This window comes from Aotus nancymaae, unplaced genomic scaffold (genome assembly GCF_030222135.1).
Source record: "Aotus nancymaae isolate 86718 unplaced genomic scaffold, 86718_ANA_hifiasm-v0.15.2.pri h1tg000089l, whole genome shotgun sequence".
Taxonomy (NCBI): Eukaryota; Metazoa; Chordata; class Mammalia; order Primates; family Aotidae; genus Aotus; species Aotus nancymaae.
The window spans coordinates 5,775,167-5,796,961 of NW_026988504.1; the positions used below are offsets into that span (position 1 = coordinate 5,775,167).

The window sequence follows — 21,795 nt, forward strand, 5'->3', positions numbered from 1 at the left end:
CCACTGAACACGGGAGCGCAGCTTCCAGCTGCCAAGTCGGGCTGTCTGGCCATTTCCCTCTTCCTGCATAGAACATCCCCAGACAGAGCAGCCAGGCAATGGCATGGCCAAGCAGGGGTCTGCATTCCAGGCCTGGCCTGCAGCCTGACCTGCTGCCGCCCTCCGAGGAGACACAGGAGTGGCCAGGGCTCCCCTAGGCTGCCACAGGAATAAGGCAGGGCTGTGACCTCCTCCATGGCTCAGGCGCCTGGGGGAGGGACCGTGAGCTCCAGTTCAGAGGGCAGACAGGAAACAGAGGGTCCACCCTCCCCCCAGCCACGGAGCTGGCTGCTCCTCCGCTGCATCCTCCCCAGCCACACCCCACGCCACCCAATGGGTGAGTTTGCAGTGACACCCAGCCCAATAAAATTACCTGGTGGGGGCCTTGGGGGATGAGGCCCCCTGAAATACACACGGGCAGTAGGCGAGTCGGAGGCTGCGTGGGGCCTTGCTTCCTGGGGATGGCCGGGAGGTGCCTCAACCGTCTGTAACCTGAGCCCGCAGTGACCCACTGCTTCCCCATCCCAGCCCTCTCTAATCAGCATCAGATAAGCATTAGTCAGCAGGTGCCGGCAGGGAGCCACGCTAAGGCAGGCCTGCAGTTAGACCAGCCGGGGAGACCCAGGAGAGAGACCTCGAGAGTGGAAGCCACAGCCGTGCTTCCTCCCGGGCTGGGCAACAGACCACCACCCCCAGCCCACCCTAGGGAAGCGGAAGGGGTCAGCTGGGCCGAAGGTACAGCGCTGGGGTCCCCGTGGTGGCTGCTGACCACAGGCCTGTTACTCCTTCTCCAGCTGGGTTCCCACTCCAGAAAGCACCTCCCTCAGCTCCCATCTCATACCCAGGAGGCAGCCGACACCCCAAGCGCTGCCAGAGCAGGTGGCTGGGCCTGCAAGTGTGACCCACCTGGGGAGGGCAGAGGGAAAGATCACCTCCATTCAAACAGCAGTGTCCTCCCACTCCTTGGGGGTTCCCATGGGGTCTCCTGTCTCCCTCTGGCCAAGAGGTAAGGAGAGGCAAGAAAGTTTCAGGAACATCAGCAGAGAAGAGGCAGGGCAGGCTAGAGGAAGCGGGCTGTAGGGTGCCTAAGGCTTCGGGCTGGGCTTTGGAAGGCCAGTGCAACTGGGAGGGTCAGGCAGGGAGAGCTGCCTCGCAGGGACCCTGGAAGACAGGGGAGAGGGGACATGACAGCCATCCCTCACTGCCTCCGGGCTGTGGCTTCCAGGAGCCTCGGCTCAGACCAGATGTACCCCACACACCAGGTCTGGGTCTAGCCAGGAAGCAGGGCCCATGGGCCTCCATGACTGCCTGGCCGGTGATCCCCAAAGGGCCCCCCACCAGCTGGGGAGCTCCCGACGGGGAAGGTGGCTTTGCGGAGATTCTGGAGACATCAATGGGCCTGTGAGGAAAGGAGGAGGCCCAGACATCCTCAGGGACTTGAGGCCAAATCAAAGCAGAGCTGGAGGCCGGGCGTGGTGGCTCACACCTGTAATCCCAGCACTTTGGGAGGCCGAGGCAGGCGATCACTTGAGGCCAGGAGTTCAAGACCAGCCTGGCCAACACAGTGAAAACCAGTCCCTACGAAAAACACAAAAATTAGCCAGGCGTGGTTGTGCACGCCTGTAGTCCCAGCTACTTGGGAGGTCAAGGCAGGAGAATTGCTTGAACCCAAGGAGGCTGAGGTTGCAGTGAGCTGAGATGGCTCCACTGCACTCTAGCTTGGGCAACGGAGTGAGATTTCATCTTTTAAAAAAAGAAAAAAAAGAGCAGAGATGGAGGTCGGGAGGCTCTGAGGGCCCAATGAGGAGGTGGTGGGGCTGGGCTGCCTTTCTGGCCCTGCGAGGGGCAGGGACTGGCCCAGCCTGAGCTTCAGACCCACAAGAAGCTGAACCCGAGTGGGATCCAAGATGAGGCAGGGCTACCCTGTCCCCACCTGTGTCCAGGCCTCAAGGGTCACCCTCTCCAGGAACTCAGTTTGACCGTCTTTCAGGCTGAGAGGCTGTCGAGGGGCCATGGGTGCCCCAACGTGTGAGTCGGTGGGTTCTGAGGTGTGTGAGCTTGGGGCACTGCCCCCACCACCAGGGAACAGGAGTGAGGAGCCCCCACTCTCCACACCCGCAGGTGGGAGGCCGCTGCTGGCCTGTGTGCCCAGGTGCCACCAGCCCCCGAGGGCCCATGAGTACGGCAAATGACCACTTCAGTTTTAATGACCAACACCTGTGCAGCAGGTGCTGCGGGGCCCCGGCCCCCAGCGAGGCTGGGTTCCTGGAGCCACCGCTCCACAGGAGAATGTGCAGTTGAGGAACTCTTAAAATATTTTTTGGTAGCAAACAAAGTGTGGGGGTGGAGGGTGGGCCTATGAAGGCCCTCATGTGAACACGGATATAGATAGAAAAGATGGCAAACATTTGCAAATAAAAAGAATGGCTCCTGCACACTGCATCTCCACTTACCAGCCCTTGACTGGCGTCAAGTCCCCAGGAACTCTGCCAGCTTCAGTTAGAAACGCGCTTTTGTTTGGCTACCTGGAAAATTCTACACACACTACAATGTATGATGTTTCTGGTTCTCCCTACGAATGATCTGTGCCTTTCTGGGTTTGTGATTCGGAATTTGCAGACCTCTGCCTGCTGTGTCCCGGAGTTACAAGGATCTTGGATGCAGGAAACGTTTTCTATGTGCAAGGACCGCCCCCCCGCCTGCCGCCTCCGCCCCCGCCACCGGCCACACCAGGGTCCGCCGGCCTCTTTCTGTCCACAGGTGTCACCCAAGCCCTTGCACCTGCCGCCTCCTCTTTCTAATTACCTCCCGCAACTCATCAAGAGCTTCCCCACCTCGAGAGCTCGGCCACTGGAGACACGCAAGGCACATGGAGTCCGTGAAACAACACCGAGCATCTATTAAGCACTTACTGTGTGCCTGGTTTGGTAATAATAAGTAAAATCACAATGCTCTGGGCATGTCAGTGCACTTCCTTATGTTCATTCTCCCAACAACTTAATGAGATGGCTCTATAAGTGGGGAAACTGAGGCATGGGGAGGCAAGACTGGCCCAAAGCCACAGATTAGGAGTAGGGCCACAATTCAAATCCAAGTAGACTGGTTCCAAATCCCAGCTCTTCACATGAAAAGCATCTTGTAACTCCTCGAGAAGGCTGGAACTGTTATTTTCATTGTACAGACAAGGAAACCGAGACACCAAATGCCCAGGCAGCGCTGGAGCCAGGAGGTGGGCCCAGTGGCTTATGGGAGCACATGGAATGGAGCCCACGGGAGACTCAAGGTTGGGGTCCTGCATCTTATCCTGGTCTAAGTGATGAGGTGACTGGGAGTGTCAGAGACACTCTGGGACCAGTCATCCGGGCGCTCTGCATCCAGTTCCCATGTGGAACGTGGGAGGATGGATGACCTGCCACCCAGCAGGACTGCTGTCTGAATCCCGGTGGCTCTTCAAAGCGTAGCTAAGTAGGGCAGGACTGTCCTCGGACCAGTGACCCCCAAGCCACACAAGCACTCAGTTATGCTTCGGGGGATGCAGGACTCGGGAGGTCTTCCTCCCACCGCAACCTCGCCCAGTTCCTTGGTGGGGCAGCTGGCTCCAGGCATGGACGCAGACGTCTCTCTCCCTGCCTGCTGCCGGCACGTCCCTGGCTCTGCCACTGCTTCACGGAGGGACCCAAGAGCTCCCCGGCCTCATTATTTATCCTTCGGTTCCTTTGGATCTCTGGGTACACAAAGCACCCTTCCCTCTCCATCACACTCCATTCAGAGGGCCAGGGCCTCGGCACCGATGCCAGTCATCTAGCAGCAAAAACAGGGGTTGGAAAGGGCCGAGGTACTGCTCTGATCTGGCCCCATCCCACTTGGGGTGCCGTTCCCGCCAGCTCCTTCCTGTTCCTGGCCCCACCTCTCAGGTACCACGAGCTCTGCAGGTCCAAAGCCAAACTCACCAGCCCTTGACCCTCTCCAGCTGGGATTAGGGTGAGGTCTTCGCCCAGGTGCAAAAGTTAAGGGAGCACCAAAAAAATCCAGTAATCAAATAATATTTTAAAGTAACATTTTAAACAAATCAAATTCCATGCTGAACAAACTCTGACAGGGCTGTGCACGTGCAGGGCTGGGCTTGTCTTTATTTAAAATTCCGACATCTTTTCATCATGGAGGTTACTTTGCATCATTTCAATACTTAAAAATACTGCATTAAACACTGTCTGTGTTGATTCCCGAGCTCTTTGGGGTCCCCTTACGTTTTGCTCCTGACAAGTGCCTGACACGCCTTGCCCCAGCCGGCCCTGCTCTCCAGGCCCCTCCCCAGCCTGTCCTGCCCATGCTCCTCGAGGCCATCAGAAGCCACTGAGCCACTGCACCTGCCTTATTTTGCTCCTTAAGCCTCTGCACCGTCCACCTCACCATGCTTTCCTCGTGTGCCTCTGTCGGACATCAGCTCCAGACAAGAGCCTGGTGGGCTGCGGGCAGGTGCCACAGCTGCACGCCCCCTGCCTCAGTGCCGGGCACAGGGCAGCACTAGAGAGTTTTGTTTTGTTTTTTCTTTTTTTGGAGACAGAGTCTCGCTCTGTCACCCAGGCTGGAGTACAGTGGCACAATTTTGGCTCACTGCAACCTCCGCCTCCTGGGTTCAAGCTCTGCCTCCTGGAATCAAGCAGATTTTCCTGCCTCAGGCTCCTAAGTAGCTGAGACTACAGGTGCACACCACCATGCCCGACTAATGTTTTATATTTTTGGTACAGACAGGGTTTTGCCATGTTGGACAGGCTGGTCTCAAACTCCTGACCTCAGGTGATCTGCCTGCCTCGACCTCCCAAAGTGCTGGGATTACAGGCGTGAGCCACCTTGCCTGGCTGAGGTTTCTTGAATAAACAAACATTCCTGGCACGGAGATCTGCCCAGGAAAGCTGCTCAGGCTCTGCCTCTGCACCTCTGCGCAGAAGTAACCCAGGGCCGCTCCAGCCGCCTCCACCTGGCCACCTCCCTGCCCTCACCCAGGTCGGCTTGTCCCACACTGTGGGCCAAGAAAACTATCCAGTGGGTGGTAACCAGCATTTTTTTTTTAATTTGAAAAGAATGCACTCACGATAGCTCAATGTCCCTCAGCTGATGAAGGCAACATGTCTGTCCACAATGGAACGGTCCATTCCACGGTGAACTATTACTCAGGGAAGCACGGGCACTTCCTACAACGTGGATGGACCTTGGAAACGTGACGCCAGGGGAGACGCCAGACACAAAGGCCAAACGTACAATTCTCTGTACAAGAAATGTCTAGAATCAGCCGGGTGCAGTGGCTCATGCCTATAATCTCAGTACTTTGGGAGGCCAAGACAGGAGGATCGCTTGAGCCCAGGAGTTCGAGACCAGCCTGGGCAATAAGGTGAAACCCCATCTCTACAAAAAACACAAAAATTAGCCGGGCGTGGTGGCGCAGGCCTGTAATTCCAGCTACTAGGGAGGGTGTGGTGGGAGGGTGTGGTAGGACGATGGCTTGAGCCTGGGAAAGGGAGGTACAGTGAACAGAGATTGAGCCACTGTACTCTGGCCTGGGCCACAGAATGAAACCCTATCTCAAAAAAAAAAAAAAAAAAAAAAAGAAAGAAAGAAAAAAAGAGAAATGTCTAGAATCCACAGAGATAAAAAGGAGATGTGGAGGAGGAGGGTGGGATTGACAGCTAAAGGTTTCTTTTTGAGAAAAGAATTTTCTAAATTTCCCAAATTTTCAATTTTCTAAAATTAGTTGTGGTGATAATGGTTGCACTCTCTGAAGAGACCAAAAACCATGGAATTATACACTTGAAATGGGTGGATTGTATAGTAACTTACTTGAATCTCAATAAAGCTGTTTTTAAAAAAAAACGAAAAAGCCTTCCCTGTCTCCAAAAAAAAGAAAAACAAAAAAAGAGAGAGAGGAAAAATAAAATAGAAACTACCAAAGTGCAGCAGAGGCGTGGTAAAGGTAAGAATTCCATCACGGAGATTCTGTTTCATTTATACACGTATCCTCCCCGCCATACACAGCTGTGTCTGGTTCATGGTGACAAACTCCTTTCTGGAGACCGAAGTCCAGGCTGATTTTGAAAGCCGCTCTCTGGCAACTCCAAACTTCCCATAATTCCTGAAGCCCTTGGCCTGCTGGGACCTTTCAGCCCGCCAGACAGTCCCCTGTCACCACCTACTCAAGACTCAAGACTGCAGCCTCGGGGAGGGGAGCGCTCTCTTTAGGGTGCAAGGGCTCTTTGGATTCATCCCCTCTCAGAATACACACCACCCTGCACTGCACACTGCACACTGCGCTTCACCACGGAGCATCCCAGGACACCAGCCACAGCCAGTCACGTTTACACACTGACTGATCGATCGTGCCCTGCTGATTAATCATGTCAGTTATCTGGCTGCACGCCGTCCTCACAGAGCAAGCTAAAGCAACCCCCTCGGAATATGCTGAAGGATTTAAAATAAGCTAAAAGAGGCTTTTCTAGGAAAAAAAAATAATGAAATTTAAGAAGAAAGAAAAACTCCAAAAATCATACACCCATGGAAAAAATTTAAGTTTTTAAAGTAATAGACTCCCACAAAAGTATCAGGCTCAGATGGTTTCACAAGTGAATTCTTGAAAAGTTTTAACAAAGAGATTATTATGTTGCTGCTTAAAATGTTCCAGAACACAGAGGGGGGAAAAATGCATCCAAATTGTTTTTGCTAAGTCAGCACAATACAGACACCAAAACTGATAAAAATAGCACACACACACACACACACACACACACACACACACACACACGCCCCACCCACTCCTGACCAAGCTCGCTGCTGTGTATCCAGGCAATACCATCTACGCCTACCTCGATGCTGAAACTGAAATATATTCCAATGGATTCATGATTTCAACACATAAAAATGAAACCACAGAAGTACTAGAAGAAAATGTGGGTGAAATTCTTTCCTATAATTTCAGAACTCAGGAGACCTCTAAACAGAACATGAATTCCAAAAGCTAAAAGAGAAAGCAGAGACTTGACAACATCAGGATTAAAACGTTCTGTTTGGAAGAACATCCCAGAAATGAAATCAAAAGTAGGCAGCTGGGGACAAGACACTTGTACCTACTGTGACAAAGATGTACACATAACTCTCTTTTTTGTTGTTGTTTTTTTAGACAGGGTCTCACTCTATCACCCAGGCTAGAGTGCAGTAGTACAATCACAGCTTACTACACCCTCAAACTCCCAGGCTCAAATGATCCACCCACATCAGCCTCCCAAGTAGCTGAGACTACAGGCGCGCCACCTCACCCAGCTAATTTTTGGAGAGGTAGGGTTTTGCCATGTTGCCCAGGCTGGTCTCGAACTCCTAAGCTCAAGTGATCCGCCCACCTCAGCCTCCCAAAGTGCTGGGATTGCAGGTGGGAGCCACCATACCTGGCCTACAAAGAATACTTTTTTAAAAATGTCAACAAGAAAAGGATGAACCATCCAAATGAAAAGAGAACACAGGGCCGTGGCCTGTAACATTCGAACAGATAATCCCTCTTGCTTGACAGAGATGCACAAAATAAAACATCAATTGCAAAGCGTTTGGCTCTCAGCCAGGGGTGAAGGGTACAGGACCTCCCCGCTGGACACTGTACAGGGCCGGGCAGACACTGATCAGGCCGGCGAGGGGAGGGGTCCTAAAAATTGTAGTAACCACTTTAGGGGCTTTTTTTTTTTTTGATACAGAATCTTGCTCTCTCACCCAGGCTGGTGTGCGGTGGCACAATCTCACTCACTGCAACCTCCACCTCCCAACCTCAAGCGATTCTCCTGCCTCAGCCTCCAGAGTAGCTGGGATTATAGGCGCAAGCCACCACGTCCAGCTAATTTTTATATTTTTAGTAGAGATGGGATTTCACCATGTTAGCCAAACTAGTCTTGAACTCCTAACCTCAGGTGATCCACCCACCTCAGCCTCTCAAAGTGCTGGAATTATAGGCTGAGCCACTGCGCCTGGCAGATCAAAATTTAAATGGGCACATCCTTGATACAGTTCACTCCTAAGGGCCCATCCTACAGCCATGCGCACTCAGGTACATGTGTAAGAACAGCTGTTGTGGCCTCTCAATCACAGGGGGAAGCTGGAAAAGCCTGGCAGGGCCATAGGACACCTGATGACACAACCATTAAAAGGAACGTGCTACTTTGGGAGGCTGAGGCGGGCAGATCACGAGGTCAGGAGTTCGAGACCAGCCTGGTCGATATGGTGAAACCCCGTCTCTACTAAAAATACAAAAATTAGCCCAGTAGCTGGGCACCTGTAATCCCAGCTACTTGGGAGGCTGACACAGGAGAATTGCTTGAAACCAGAAGGCGGAGATTGCAGTGAGCCGAGATCACACCACTGCACTCCAGCCTGGGCGTCAGAGCAAGACTCCATCTCAAAACAAAGCGACGTGCTACGCCTACAAGCACCAACGGTGCTGTTACACGGAAGAAACAAAAGCTGCCTGCAGAAGTCTGATTTCCTTTGCGTTCTTGAAAAGTCTATATTTACACATTGCCTCTTCACACAAGTTGAGTGACTCTGTACAAATAAAATTCAGAAGGAGAATGCCACACCCAGCTGTCAACATGGCCACCCCTTGGGACAGAAAAACTTCCTTTCCAAATTTCATGCGATGTTCATTTTTTTATCTAACAATGACTGGCTGGGCATTGCCTCCTTTTTTTCTTTTTTTTTTGAGATGGAGTCTTGTTCTTTCTGTCGCCAGGCTGGACTGCAGAGGCACGATCTCGGCTCACTGCAACCTCTGCCTCCTGGGTTCAAGCGATTCTCCTGCCTCAGCCTCCCAAGTTGCTGGGTCTGCAGACGTGCACCACCACGCTTTTTAGGATGAAGAAAGGAAAAGGTCACAAGGAGAATGGGGCCGAGACACAGAGCGGGGCTTCTAAACACCAGCTTCCCAGCGGGAGAGGCAGGGGGCAATGCCACTGGCCTGGAACCCAGGGACGGGTTAGTGGCATGAGGTGCTGCTCAGGGCTTCAGACAAAGCCTGCCTGCTCAGGAAATAAGCCCTGTGCTCAGCTTTTGTTTCTTTGTGTGTTTAACGGGAATCCCCCAGGCGCTCCAGCCCTGCTTCGCGAGTTATCACTGTTCATTCTAACGACACTGCTCTGGAGGCACTGTGCCCACTTCTACAATGAGAAAACAGACCAGAGAGGACAAGCCACCAGGCAGGGCAGGGACAGCACCCAGGCAGTGTGACGGCAAAGCCGGCGCGCCTCTACCATTTCGCCCACACACGGGCGGGCAAGGCATTACAGGCGTCTACATCGTAACCTCTACAGGCCATTCTGGAAGGAGGGAGACGGAATCAGTGATTTTCAGGGCCATTCCCGGTTCCAGGTTTCAGACTGCGGCCGTGGCGTGGAATCTAGCTTGACCCAGGTGTGGTGACGGTGACATGTGACGGTGGACATGTGACTGTGGACAAATCACTTTCCCCCTCACCTGCACTAGATGAGACCAGGAATCTCCAGTCTGGGTTCCTTAAAAGTCCTGGGGCTCCACAGAGCACACCCAGTGGCAGCAGTGGGATGAGGGGACAGGGCGGGGGGAGCTCCATGCCTCCCCTAACCTAATCAGAGCATCTCCACTTTAACCCCTTCCTGGGCTCAGCATTTGGAGAGAATGGAAAGGAAGCTCAGGCCTGGCCATGGGCTACTCTAGCCTGTCAGTTACAACCCAGACCCCAGGCACCCCGCTGGACTGTGGGGGAAAGGGTCACTTATCACACCCACAGAAAATCTCGGAGAGGAAGTGGAGTCCAGCCGAGGAAGTGCCTCCCTGCAGCTCTCAGACATGAGGCCCCAGGTGATACAGTGGGTCAGGCTGGACCACAGGGCATCCTCTCAGGCCGTCTGCTGGAACCCAGGGTCTGGTCAGGGGCTGCCCACACTTCGGGGCCCCGGGCGGAGACTGAGTATGCTCCTCCAGGGTTGAATGTGCCCTCTGTCCATGCCGCACAGAGCGTGGTTGTCTGGCCAGGGCACGCCCCTCCGGACAGGCTCGCCATTGTACAGACCCTCAATCCCAGCAGCTGTCCTGGGCCTGGGAGGCTGCGGGTGCAGACACAGCTCCTCTCTCTTCTGGCAGCTGCTCTGGCTTCCTGGGACAAGTGCCTAGAGGAAGCCTTAGCCGGTGCCATGTGTCTGGGGGCCGGGGCTCCATCCTGGGGCCAGACTGGGTGGTCAGGGCCACAGGGCTGCAGGGGGCGGAGCAGAGACACCAACCCCAGCGCTTGCCTTCCCACCCCACCCTTCTCTGCAGCTGCGTGCTCTATTTAAGGTATTCCGCAGCTGCTCGGCTCCCGCTGCATTCCCGGACTGGCCCTCCTTTTCTCTCACCACTGCACAGGGCTTGGCAGGCAGCTGGGCAGGCCGGGCAGGGGAGGGGTTCCCTTCCTGGGCCCTGGAGCCAGGCTCTGTCCTCTGGCCCCACCCCGTCCCCCCATGAAGGAGACACACATGGCCTGGCCGCTTCTCCCTCATTGGTCCTCCTGGTCCCCCAGCACATGGGGGACTTCCTGCTACAGACCTGAGCAGCTCCAGGGACAGCTAGGAGAAGGACGGTACTTGTTCTTAGAAGGAAAGGACCAGGCGCGGTGGCTCACGCCTGTAATCCCAGCACTTTAGGAGGCCGAGGTGGGCGGATCACCTGGGGTTGGGAGTTCAAGACCAGCCTGACCGCATGGTGAAACTCTGTCTCTACTAAAAATACAAGATTAGCTGGGTATGGTAGCTCATGCCTGTAATCCCAGCTACTCAGGAGGCTGAGGCAGGAGAATTGCTTGAATCCAGGAGGCTGCAGTGAGCCGAGATCGCACCATTGCACTCCAGCCTAGGCAACAAGAGTGAAACTTCGTCTCAAAAAAAAACCACGAAGAGGAAAGAGAAAGAGACCCAATCCCAAAGTGAAAGGGGACTTGGGTGCCCTCTGGAAGCAGCTCAGGAAAATGGGAGGAGGTGGGAGCAGCGGGGCCTTCCGGATGAGACAGACCAACAGAAACGTCTGTGCCTTCTGGACACCTGGCCTTTAACCCTCCAGAAACAGAAGTACGTGAACCCACACAGAAAACTCCTGTGGGCTCAGGGCCTGACGCATGACGCGATCCAAGCTCACCGCTTCATCAGACACCAGTGAGTCCCTCTATGCTCACCAAGGCCCCCTGCCTTATGCCTGGTATTGGATGGACCTACGGACCCTGCCTGCGGGGAGTCCACAGTCCGGGGATAGACTCAGAGCATCTGTGGGTGTCCTGCAAACAAGGGGCCAGGAGCTGCGCCGTCTGTGGGCCTTTGTGGAGCCTGGGGCCCTCCCTAAACCATACGGCGGTCACCCTCTCCCTGACTTCACAGTCCCTGATCCCCACCCAGGAACTTCTGGGGCCCAGTAGGTGTTCCTCCCTTGCAGGCCGATGCCCAGCCACCGCCCCCAGACTCAGCTCCAACCCCACTTTCACGAAGCCTCCACCTCACTGCTCTGTGTTGGGCGGTTCCAGGGAGCCCTGTGCTTTGTTTAACCCTATAACTCAACACTGTCCTGGCAGCCGCTGCTGTCTGAACTGAGATTCCTCCCTTCCTGGAGCACCGGCCCTGGTGCGGAGGAAGAATGCTAAGAGCCACGCCCACCATCGTCGGCTCTGGGGGCCCGACTCCCAGCTCCTCAGTGCTCCACCCACACCACAAAGATTTCCAGACCCTCTCGGTCACAGGCAAACTACCGAGACATGCTGCCACGTCTACCCCGCCCCAATTTCACACCCATTCACAAGGAGCCCCAGCACTGAGGACTTCCTTCTCAGTTCTTGGGGTGGCTGGATACACGAGAGCTCAGCCCCAGCCATCTCTACAGATGCCTTTTTGACATTTCAAGAAATTGAGGCTGGGAGGGTTGGAGTGATGGTTCAGAACCAGTTGGCCCATGGGGCAGAGCCAGGACATGCCCAGAACTGAGCTGGGCACTGGGCCTGGCCTCCCTCATGCCCCCAGTGAGCATCCCAAGAAGGCAGAGAACCAGACCCACGGACGAGCGCGGAGCACCCGCCTTATAAGGCAGCCCTGGGGAAACTTGGCTGGTGTGGCTGAGGAGTTGGAGGAGGGAAACTCTGGTGGGGGGAGACTGAGCCATTGGCCCGCCCTTACAGGCTCAGTCCTGGGTGCTGCAGCCCCGCCCCACCCCGCCCAGAGGCACCCATGGCGGAGGGGAGGGCAGGGGAAGAACAGGGACCCAAGAGAGGAGGCAAGGCCATCCCCACCCAGAGCCTGAGAGGACCAGGGATGACACCGAAGGACGAGGGCCCTTCTGGGGGAGGACAGCAAGATGGGTGCCAAGTGCAGGGGCAGGGCCAGAACCTCGGAACCCGAGAGCCCGCTGCACCAGCATAGAGCTCAGACCTCACCAGACCCTGGTGCGGAGCAGTGGGCAGGGAGGCCTGTGCCCTCTGCAGCCACTCTCCTCCTCTCCCTCCCCTTCAACCATCTAGTGCCCACACTCCCTCCTGAAATGCAGACCCTTCCAGAACCCCCACGCTGAAGCCAGCACCCACTCACTGGGCCCTCCAGCATGACATCCCGATGAGAGACCAGGTGCCCTGTGGGTAAAGTTGACCAGGAAAGTTTCCGCTTGGTCCCTAGGGCTGCCTCATGGTGATCACTACATCTGCCTACAAGAGCCACAAGTGGCTGTCCCCGTTTCACCACCAGTGGGTCATTCCTTCAGCATAATTTCATGGCTTACCTATTACGTCCAAGTCACTCACTCGGTACCTTATGGGATTTTCTTTTTTTTGCCTAGGTTGGAGTGCAGTGGCACAACCACAGCTCACCACAGCCTCAGCTTCCCATGCTTAGGTGGTCCTCCCACCTCAGGCTCCTGGGTAACTGGGACTACAAGCGCGTGCTACCACACCTTGCTAATTTTTTGTATTTTTTTGTAAAGATGGGGTTTCTCCATGTTGCCCAAGCTGGTCCCAAATTCCTGGGCTCAAGCAAATCTGCCTGCCTCGGCCTCCCAAAGTGCTGCATTTACAGGAATGAGCCACTGCACCTGGCCCCTTATGGGATTCTTTATAAAAACCAAGACAGGCTGGGTATGATGGCTCACGCCTGTAATCTCAACACTTTGGGAGGCTGAGGCAGGCAGATCACAAGGTCAGGAGTTCAAGACCAGCCTGGCCAATATGGTGAAACCCGTCTCTACTAAAAATACAAAAATTAGCTGAGCATGGTGGCGTGCGCCTGTAGTCTTAGCTACTACAGGGAGGCTGAAGCCAGAGAATTGCTTGAACCCGGGAGGCAGAGGCAGAGGTTGCAGTGAGATGAGATTATGTTACTGCACTCCAGCCTGTGGGCGACAGAGCAAGACTCCGTCTCAAAAAAAAAAAAAAAAAAAACAGACAACAGCCCCACCCTCAGACTCTAGTGGGGGCATGGAAGGAATTCTGAAGATATGCAGCAAAACTTTAAGCGTGGATATTGCTGGCTTACAGGTAAATTTTAGGTTCTTTCTTATTTCTGTACTTCCTGCATTTAAAAAAAAAGGGTACTCAATTACTTTTTGTGATCTGAAACTATTTTTGCATTGAAAAAAAAAAGTCTAGCAGAAGAAAGAAAGTTTATACACAAATCATTTATAACCCAAGCTGAACACAACGTATTTGAATGGGGTTTTGAGGGATGCATAGGAGTTCAACAAGGCAGTGATATAAAGAGAAGCAGGTTAAGGTTAGGAGGTCAGGGCAAAGAGGTTGTGAGGAAAGGTGTGGGAGACCAAGGGAAGACCAAAGCAGGAGAAACTGGGAAGCAGAGGTGTGAGCTGAGCAGGAGAATGAATCAACAGTGGAGGGGCCTACGGTGAGTGAGCAGTGAAGGGTCAGGGCGGGAAGAGATCTCTGCAGTGCTGTGCTTTGGGAAAGTCAGTCTGGGAGCAATTCAGCTGGGGCCCCAGGAGACCCTGCCCTGTACCCACAGCTCTGGGGTGAACACAAACTACAGCATAGACGCCCCCCCAGGGGCAGAGGCCAAGGGGCTGGGCATCTGCTCAGAGGGCACAGAACTCCCTTCCTCCCTGATCCTTTTCCCCATTGTGCCAGCTGGATCCCTGGTGCTCAGGGAGCAGGGGGGCCTCGGAGATTGGTCAGAGCAGTGCACATGGGGGCTGAGGGAGCTCCCAATCTAGCCCCGCATGGAGGGGCAGAAGGGGATGGGCCTGCTGGGCCTGCTGGGCCTGCAGGAAAGATGGGGCAGGAAGTTGAGTTGAAGACAGCTGGATCTGTGTCCAGAACAGTCACGACAGAGAGGGGAGGACACAGAAGCAAGCAGGCAGTGCCTCAGCAGAGGAGCTAGCGGGGCTCCCTGAGGCCTGGGCCCCCCAAGCAGCCACTCCCATCGGATTTCAGGATCACCCCTCCATCGGGAAGGCCCTGCCCTCCTCTCTCCCTGCCTTTCCTCCACCCGGACCTGCTTAGGCCCTCAGGACCCTCAGTCCAGCCCACAGACCTCTCCACGCGAGCTGGACTCCCACCTGCATGGGTCTCTGTCTGAGGGTCTGAGATGCTGACGGTTTTCTCCCACGCCCGGGCTCCAACGTGTACACCCTGTTCCACGGAGAAAGCCACCGTCCCCGCAGAGCTCCAGGCTCCGGCCAGTTCTGAGCACTGCTGTCTCCACGTGGTCTGCCTCTCCCTCCCCTCCTGGCCTGAGGAAATTGCACTTCCACTGCTGGGGATGCTCCCTGGGCACTCCTTGTGTCCCACACATCCTGCTCACGGCTCGGTGAGCTTCAGAAAGCACGGTCTGCAGGACATGTCCCTGGGCTTGGCTCCTGGCACAATCTCTGGCACAATTTAGGGGCTGAGCTGTGTCTGCCCCTGGAGGAGGACGGCCTTATAGATCCCCATGGACATCCCCCCAACCTGTCCCCCAGAGCCAGGACCATGTCCCTGTGCATCCAGCACCAGCCGTCACCAAGATTTAGATGGCCTGGTGACAACCGCCTCCCCAGCCACATCCTGTTTGACTCAGCTGAGTGTGAACACATCAACCCAGGAGGGGGTGTATCCGGCACGTCAAACAAAGGTCCCGCATCAACAGAAGGCTGGGGAGGAAGCGGGCTCCTGCCACTCTGCAAAATGCCCATGCCTTTGTCCTGACACCGCGCCATCGGCAGGCTGTCACCGAGACCGGTGGGTGGGGCGGGGTGGCTCTGCAGGGTCAAGCTTAGAGAGGGAACATGGGCTCACACACCGAGGGCTGGAAAGGACCTTCCGAGGCCCGCTAGCCTCTGGCTACTCAAGTGTGTTCCGATGCCCCCTCTGTAGGAAATGCAGAGTCCCAGGCCTCAGACCTGCCAAGACAAATGTGAGCTCCACACCATGAAAGCACGTAGAGCACCGGTCTCCCCCCATCCGTGCCCTCTCCAGGCCCCATGTGCTCCCAGCTCCCAAGCCCACTGACCACTGGAGAATTCTCATTCAAGAAAAACCAAAAAAAGTTGGGCATGGTGGCTCATGCCTATAATCCCAGCACTTTGGGAGGCCGAGGCAGGAGGCTTATTTGAGCCCAGGAGTTGGAGACCAGCCTGGGCAACCTGGTGACAACCCGTCTCTACAAAAAACATTAAAAATTAGCCAGGCATGGTGGCACACAACCTGTGGTCCTAGGTACTCGGGAGGCTGAGGCTGCGGGATCACTGGAGCCCAGGGGGCAGAGGTTGCAGTGAGCGGTGATCACGCCACTGCACTCCAGTCTGGAAGACAGAGCAAGACTATCTCCAAAAAATCAAAGAAAAGCCAAAGAAGATGGAAAGCAGGGACTTAGAGAGAGATGGAAGCAACGTAAGGGTCCAGCAATGGAGGAACAGCTACACAGCACAGTTGCATCGCACAACAGAATATTATCAGCCTTTAAAAGGAAGGAAATTCCGACCCACGCTATGGCACGGATGAACCTTGAGGACGTCACACTGAGTGAAATGAGCCAGACACAAAATGGGCAATTATTTTATTTTTCCACTCATACAAGGTTCCTAGAGTGGTCAAATTATTTCATAATAAAGACAGAAAGTAGGATGGTGGCTGCCAGCGGCTGGGGGAGGGGGATGGGGAGCTTGGTCTAATGGGAACGGAGCTCTGTTTGGGAGGATGGCAGGGTCCCAGAGATGGATGGCGGGCTGAATGTACTGAATGCCACTGAAATGTACACTGCAAGGTGGCTAAAATTGCACGTTTTATGTTGTGTATTTCACCACAATTAGAAATAAGAAGAAGAAAAAGGTAAATCAAAAACCTAGACTGTGCTGTTCATCCAGCCCAAAGAATGGTTACTGAACACACTACTGGAGTTCTGAGTCCTGCGCCCAGAATCGAACCTGGCTCTCGAGGGGCTTCTAACCCAGCTGGCACCTTAACACACAATCCCTTCTGGAGCCCGGCAGCACGCTTCTGAGAAAGGACCCAACCATGTCCCACAGCCTGGCATTTCCAAACAGGCCGTGTCCCGCAGGACTGGCAACAATCCCCTGCCAGTAAGCTCCACGTCACATGGCTCCAGGCTTGAGCCCTCTGAGGACACGGCCAGAGCCCCTGTCCTCTCTCCTCTCTCCAGAAGGGCACCACCAAATAAAGCTGTGTGCAGCCATCACGAAGCCCCCTGGTCTGGGCACCCCTTCCCAGTGCTCTGAGAATCTTGTCCTGTTGGCTAAGGTGCTCCTCATGTTCCCCTCCCTCTGCCACAAGCATCCCTCCCGGGGGAGGAGGAGGACCAGGCCACAAGCTCCGATGTCAGCTGCAGGAGGCATATGTCCCTCCTCCCTTCACCAAGCCCTCGGCCTCTGCTGGACACGTCCAGGCAGCCTGCAGTTCCTCGAGCAGGAGCCACCGGAATGTGAGAGCCCATCCAGGGGTCTCAGCCCGACCCTGTCCCACACCCCTGCACGAGCCTGCCATGGTTCCTATATGGCTCCTCATTCTCCAAGCCTCCCAGGCCTCCTGGGACACACAGCAGACAGAGGTCCTACGACGGCCCATGGCGACCAATAAAGGAGGCTCCTTGAAGCCCAGAGAATCTTTCCAAACTCTCACTCAAGTCCCACTTGGGGCATCTTGGCATGTCCCCATCAGGCAGAGAGAGCCACAGCCACCTCCCCTGAGATTGCAGACCCTCATCTCCATGCATTCCGATCTTCCTGGGCTCCCGGGGAGCACCCCCCACCCATATCCAGCTGCTTCCTGCAAGATTCTGTGGCAAAGCCAACAACCCGGTCCCCCGTGACCACAGTATCCAAGACCCCGTGCTCTGGGACTCACCCTCCTGGCTCCGGGATGCAGCCTCAGCCATAGGGGGCTGGGGCTTGGGCTCCAGCCTGCTCTGCAGCTGAAACACAGGGGCGGGCTCCGAATTCTCCAGGGTCTGGGCTGGGCTAGGGGCGGCGGGCACCTCAGCAGGCTTGGGCATCTGGATCTCCACCCTCTTGGGGGCTGCGTCAGTGGCAGGGGCGGTGGGCACCTCAGGGAGCTTGGAGGCGGGGGGCTCCATCCTCCGGTGGGCTGACTCCTGCGGTTTGACAATGGTGAGCTCCGTCCTCCGAGGGGCCGGCTCCGGCGTCTTGTGGCCCAACACCTCGGCCCTCTTGAGCCCGAACCGGGACGGCCCGATGGCCCCGGCGTTCTCCACCTGCTTGGACGAGATGTCAATGGACAGCTCAGTGCGCCGGGACACCGGCTCAGCCACCTTGGGGCCCGAGAGCTCCACCCTCCGCAGGGATGCCTTGGGGGAGCGCTGGCTTAGGGAGTCCACATGGCGGGTCGGGGGCTCTGAGTTCTTCACGCCCAGGTCCTGGAATTTCTGGGTGGAGCTGGCCACAGTGGCTCGGAGCAGGGGAGTCGGGACCCTCCGGGGTGGGGTGGAATTGGGTGTCTCGACCTCCTCGACCTCAAAAGATCTTTTCAAGGCTGAAAAATAAAGAGAGGGGGTGCAGTTGGTGAGTGGATGGCTCAGGAACACTCCGGCATGTTTACTGCTAAGGAGCAGCAGAGGAAGGCGGGAGAAGCTGCGGTGAGGGCCCCGGGGCTCTTCCCATCCTGCACGTCTCAGCAAGCGAAAGGGACAGCCCCATCCTAGGAGACCCACGGCAGGCGAAAGGGACAGCCACATCCTAGGACACCCATCAGAGGTTCTGGGACAGAGATGCAGGCTAGAGCAGGAGGCGCTGCCCATCCCGTCCTGCCACGGCCACAGCGTAGACCACACAGCCTCCTGCTCCAGCTACGTCTACATAGGAATGTTCTAGTTCCAGAGAAGATTTTTATTTCCCTCTTTTTTTTTTTTTTTGAGATGGAGTCTTGCTCTGTGGCCCTGACTGGCCGGACTGCAGTGGTACCTCCCGAGTTCAAGAGATTCTCCTGCCTCAGCCTCCCCAGTAGCTGGGATTACAGGCACACACCACCATGCCCAGCTAATTTTTGTATTTTTAGTAGAGATGAGGTTTCACCTTGTTGGTCAGGCTGGTCTCGAACTCCTGACCTCAAGTGATCCATCCACCTGCCCCGGCCTCCCAAAGTGCTGGGATTACAGGCGTGAGCCACCGCGCCCGGCCTTGATGTTCTTCTTGTTGTGGCTGTCTTTATTCTTCCTCACCTCCAGCCAAGGCACACACCTGGACACCACCAGCCGCAGTGGGGGACACACTTCCAATAATAAGTGACCACAACCGTAACCAATCAGAACCGCAGCGGGAATATAACCCAATCAATGACACCAAGAGAGGACACGGGAGCTTCGAGCGCCAGCGAAGTGCTGGGCTCACTGAGTTCATCACATCTACAGTCATCTAACCCTGGGACATAAAGAATACCATGACCCCCAGTACAGATGGGAAAGTGAGGCTCGGGGTAGACACAGAGCCAGACTGTACATCGGGCTGATGCCAGAGCCCAAAGTTCCAACCACTTGGTTACCCGGCTCCGCCAGCTTAGTCCACAGGAACCAACCTCCTCAGTCATCAGCTTCTCCTGCATCTTTCCATCCAATACCAGCAGCCCGTGCAGGGATGCCAACACCCAGCTCCCGCCCTGCAGCCATCCTGCGTTCTCCACCGGGGTCTGCTCCCTCGGAGGCAGTGGCGATGGTACCTGGGAAGCTGCCACCCTCACAGTCTCCGCAACCGCACTCCCAATGAGAGCCAGCCGCTCCCGGTTATCAGGGCCAGAGCAGGGAGGGGCCTCCCTGGCAAGCACATTCACCAGGTCCTTCCTGGGTCAGGCCCACAGTACAGCCCCCCATGCAGACCCACAGTGTCTCCCCCAGCCACCACCCGGACCCCAAGTCCGGGTCTCACGAGATTCCACCACTGCCTCCCCTGCCCACAGGAAAAGGGATGACAGCTGGTCCCCAGCCCCCAATAGTAGCTCTCCAGGACCACTTCAGTGCCTTCCCCTCACCGTCTCCCTTCCTCCAAATGCACTCAGGTGCTGGGGAGGGGAGAGGCCTGATCCTGGCGGCCTCAGCTGCCAGCTTCCCAGGAAAGGCACTCCTGAGGGTGCTCTCTCTAAGCCATGGGCACTTCTCCCTCTTGGTGGACACAGATAAAATCCTGGGTCACTAAGCTCAATCCCCACCAGAAGCTGGGCAGGGAGCCACATGGACTCCAGGGAACTCTCCGTTGTCACAGGCCCTGTCTCAGTTCCATCACTGCCCTAAAGGACGTGGGCCCCGCGTGGCCAGGGCTGCTCACTTCTCAACAGAGTAGAAATCTGTATCTTTATGAGTAATCTGGCACAAAGCAAAACAATCCCTTTTTAAAACACCAACCAGCCTGGCTGATATGGTGAAAGCCCATCTTTACTAAAAATAAAAAATTAGCCTGGTGTGGTGACGATTGCCTGCAGTCCCAGCTACTTGGGAGGCTGAGGCAGGAAAATCCTTTGAACCCGGGAGGCAGAGGTTGCACTTAGCTGAGACTGCACCACTGCGCTCAGCCTGCAGAGTGAGACTCTGTCTCCAAACACTAAAAACAAAAATAAAATAAAACACCGTAGGGCCAAACAAAATCAAATCCACAGGCTGCCTTCGCCTGTGGGTTCAGCCAGTGACCTCTGGCTGATCATGTGGCCTCAGGGCAGCAGGATCCTGAGCCCTGGAGTCAGAGGCATGCCAGGTGTGGGCTCCCGAAGTGGCGCCACTCCGCCCCCTGCACCCTCCATGCAAACTGCTGGCTCTGTTCTGATTCTACAGAAGCCCCAGGGCCCCGAGGAAAAGCTGAATGTCCACTTTCACCGGCCAGAAAGTCCGTTCAATGCCCGGAACTGAGTATAATGAGGCGGGCTTACCAAGCTCATCACGTCTACACCCACTTAAACCTGGGACGTAAAGAATATTATTACCCCCCGTACAGATGGGGAAAGTGAGGCATGGGGTAGACACAGAGCCAGACTGTATATCGGGCTGATGCCAGCAAGTGCAGAGCTCAATGCCTGGGTCCTCATGTGGTTCCCTTGGCCTCCCGTGGTCCTCTGGTCTGCCCCCTGCCTCCTAAGCACTGTCCAAACTGTCCCCACAGGGCGCGCCTCTGTCCTGTGGGCGCTGTAGAGCAGGGGCCGGCTTCCAGGTGTCCTCGGCACCCTTCCGTGTGGCCAAGTTGAAGAACAGAAACTAGACGGGAGAAGGCCTTTTCCCAGGTCCAAACCAAGAAAGCAAAAGACCCTCCCTGGGAGACTGGGAGAAGCCCCTCCTTGGGGAGTCCCCTTGGAGTCATACCCCAGTGGCCGACTCATAACGGAAGACCCCGCACCAAAGCAGAGCCCTCCCTAGTGTGAGCTCACAATTGAGTCTACAGTGCGGATGCAGTGATGTATTCCAGCCAGGCCCACATGCACATGCGGATCATTCTAGAACCGAAGCTGGCCCTTCCCAGAGTACTCCTCCTTCCCCCAGCTGTCTGCGTGGCTCACGCCTCACCACACTGGCCATCTGCACAAAATGCTCATGTGTGCCAGTCCGCAGCCGGTCTCTTCTCTCTTTCAGTGGTTGGCATCTTTTCATGGACGGGCCCCTCCCTCCTCACCAGCTGGCCTCTGTGCTTACCGTCCAGCTTCTATGATCTGTCGGGGTATTTCTGCCCAGCACCACCCCTATGCCCACTAGCTCTAAGTAAGCACTGAGAGAGCAGGGGCAGAGGCCATCCCACCATCAGGACGGCGCTGCTCACAGGTGGGCTTTTCTAGATAACAGCCAGGAGATCTCAGCCTCCAGAACTGCAAGAGAATACATCTGTGCACTAGAAGAACAGTGAGAAAAGGAGACACCCCATTCTGGGGGTGTCCATCTTCCCCAAGGAAACCATGTCCCAGCTGGCATGTCAAGAAGGTGACATCTAAATGAAGAGGCGCTCACCCTGGCTCATGCCATCCTCCCAAACAAGCACGTCACCGCCGCCACCTCCTCCTCCTCTTGTAAATCCTCCTCAAAGCCGAGCCTGCTCCAGCCCCTTCCCAGGGCCCTTCCTTCCCTCCCACACGGTCCACACCACCTCTCCCCACACCATCCTGACCACGGCATGACTGTTGAGATTGGCTGCAGGAGGTGTGTCTGGGCTCCCTGGAACAGAGTTGAACATCCTCTACTCCATGACACCATCCCTTCCACCAGGCCTCAGCTGCTTCTAGAAAACCTACCAGGCCGGGTGTGGTGGCTCATGCCTGTAACCCCAACA

The 21,795-nt window shown here is 55.6% G+C and overlaps 1 protein-coding gene across 4 annotated transcripts in view; it reads right to left on the minus strand.

The window, feature by feature from the left end:
- The window catches only part of SEPTIN9 (septin 9), a 216,237-nt gene that overhangs the window by 86,034 nt on the left and 108,408 nt on the right, over positions 1 to 21,795 (minus strand). For all 4 annotated transcript variants that reach the window (XM_021670915.2, XM_021670918.2, XM_021670916.2 and 1 more), the window contains one exon: positions 17,393 to 18,037. In XM_021670915.2, the coding sequence (XP_021526590.2) occupies positions 17,393 to 18,037 (645 nt within the window). The remainder of the gene's footprint in view (positions 1 to 17,392; positions 18,038 to 21,795) is intronic.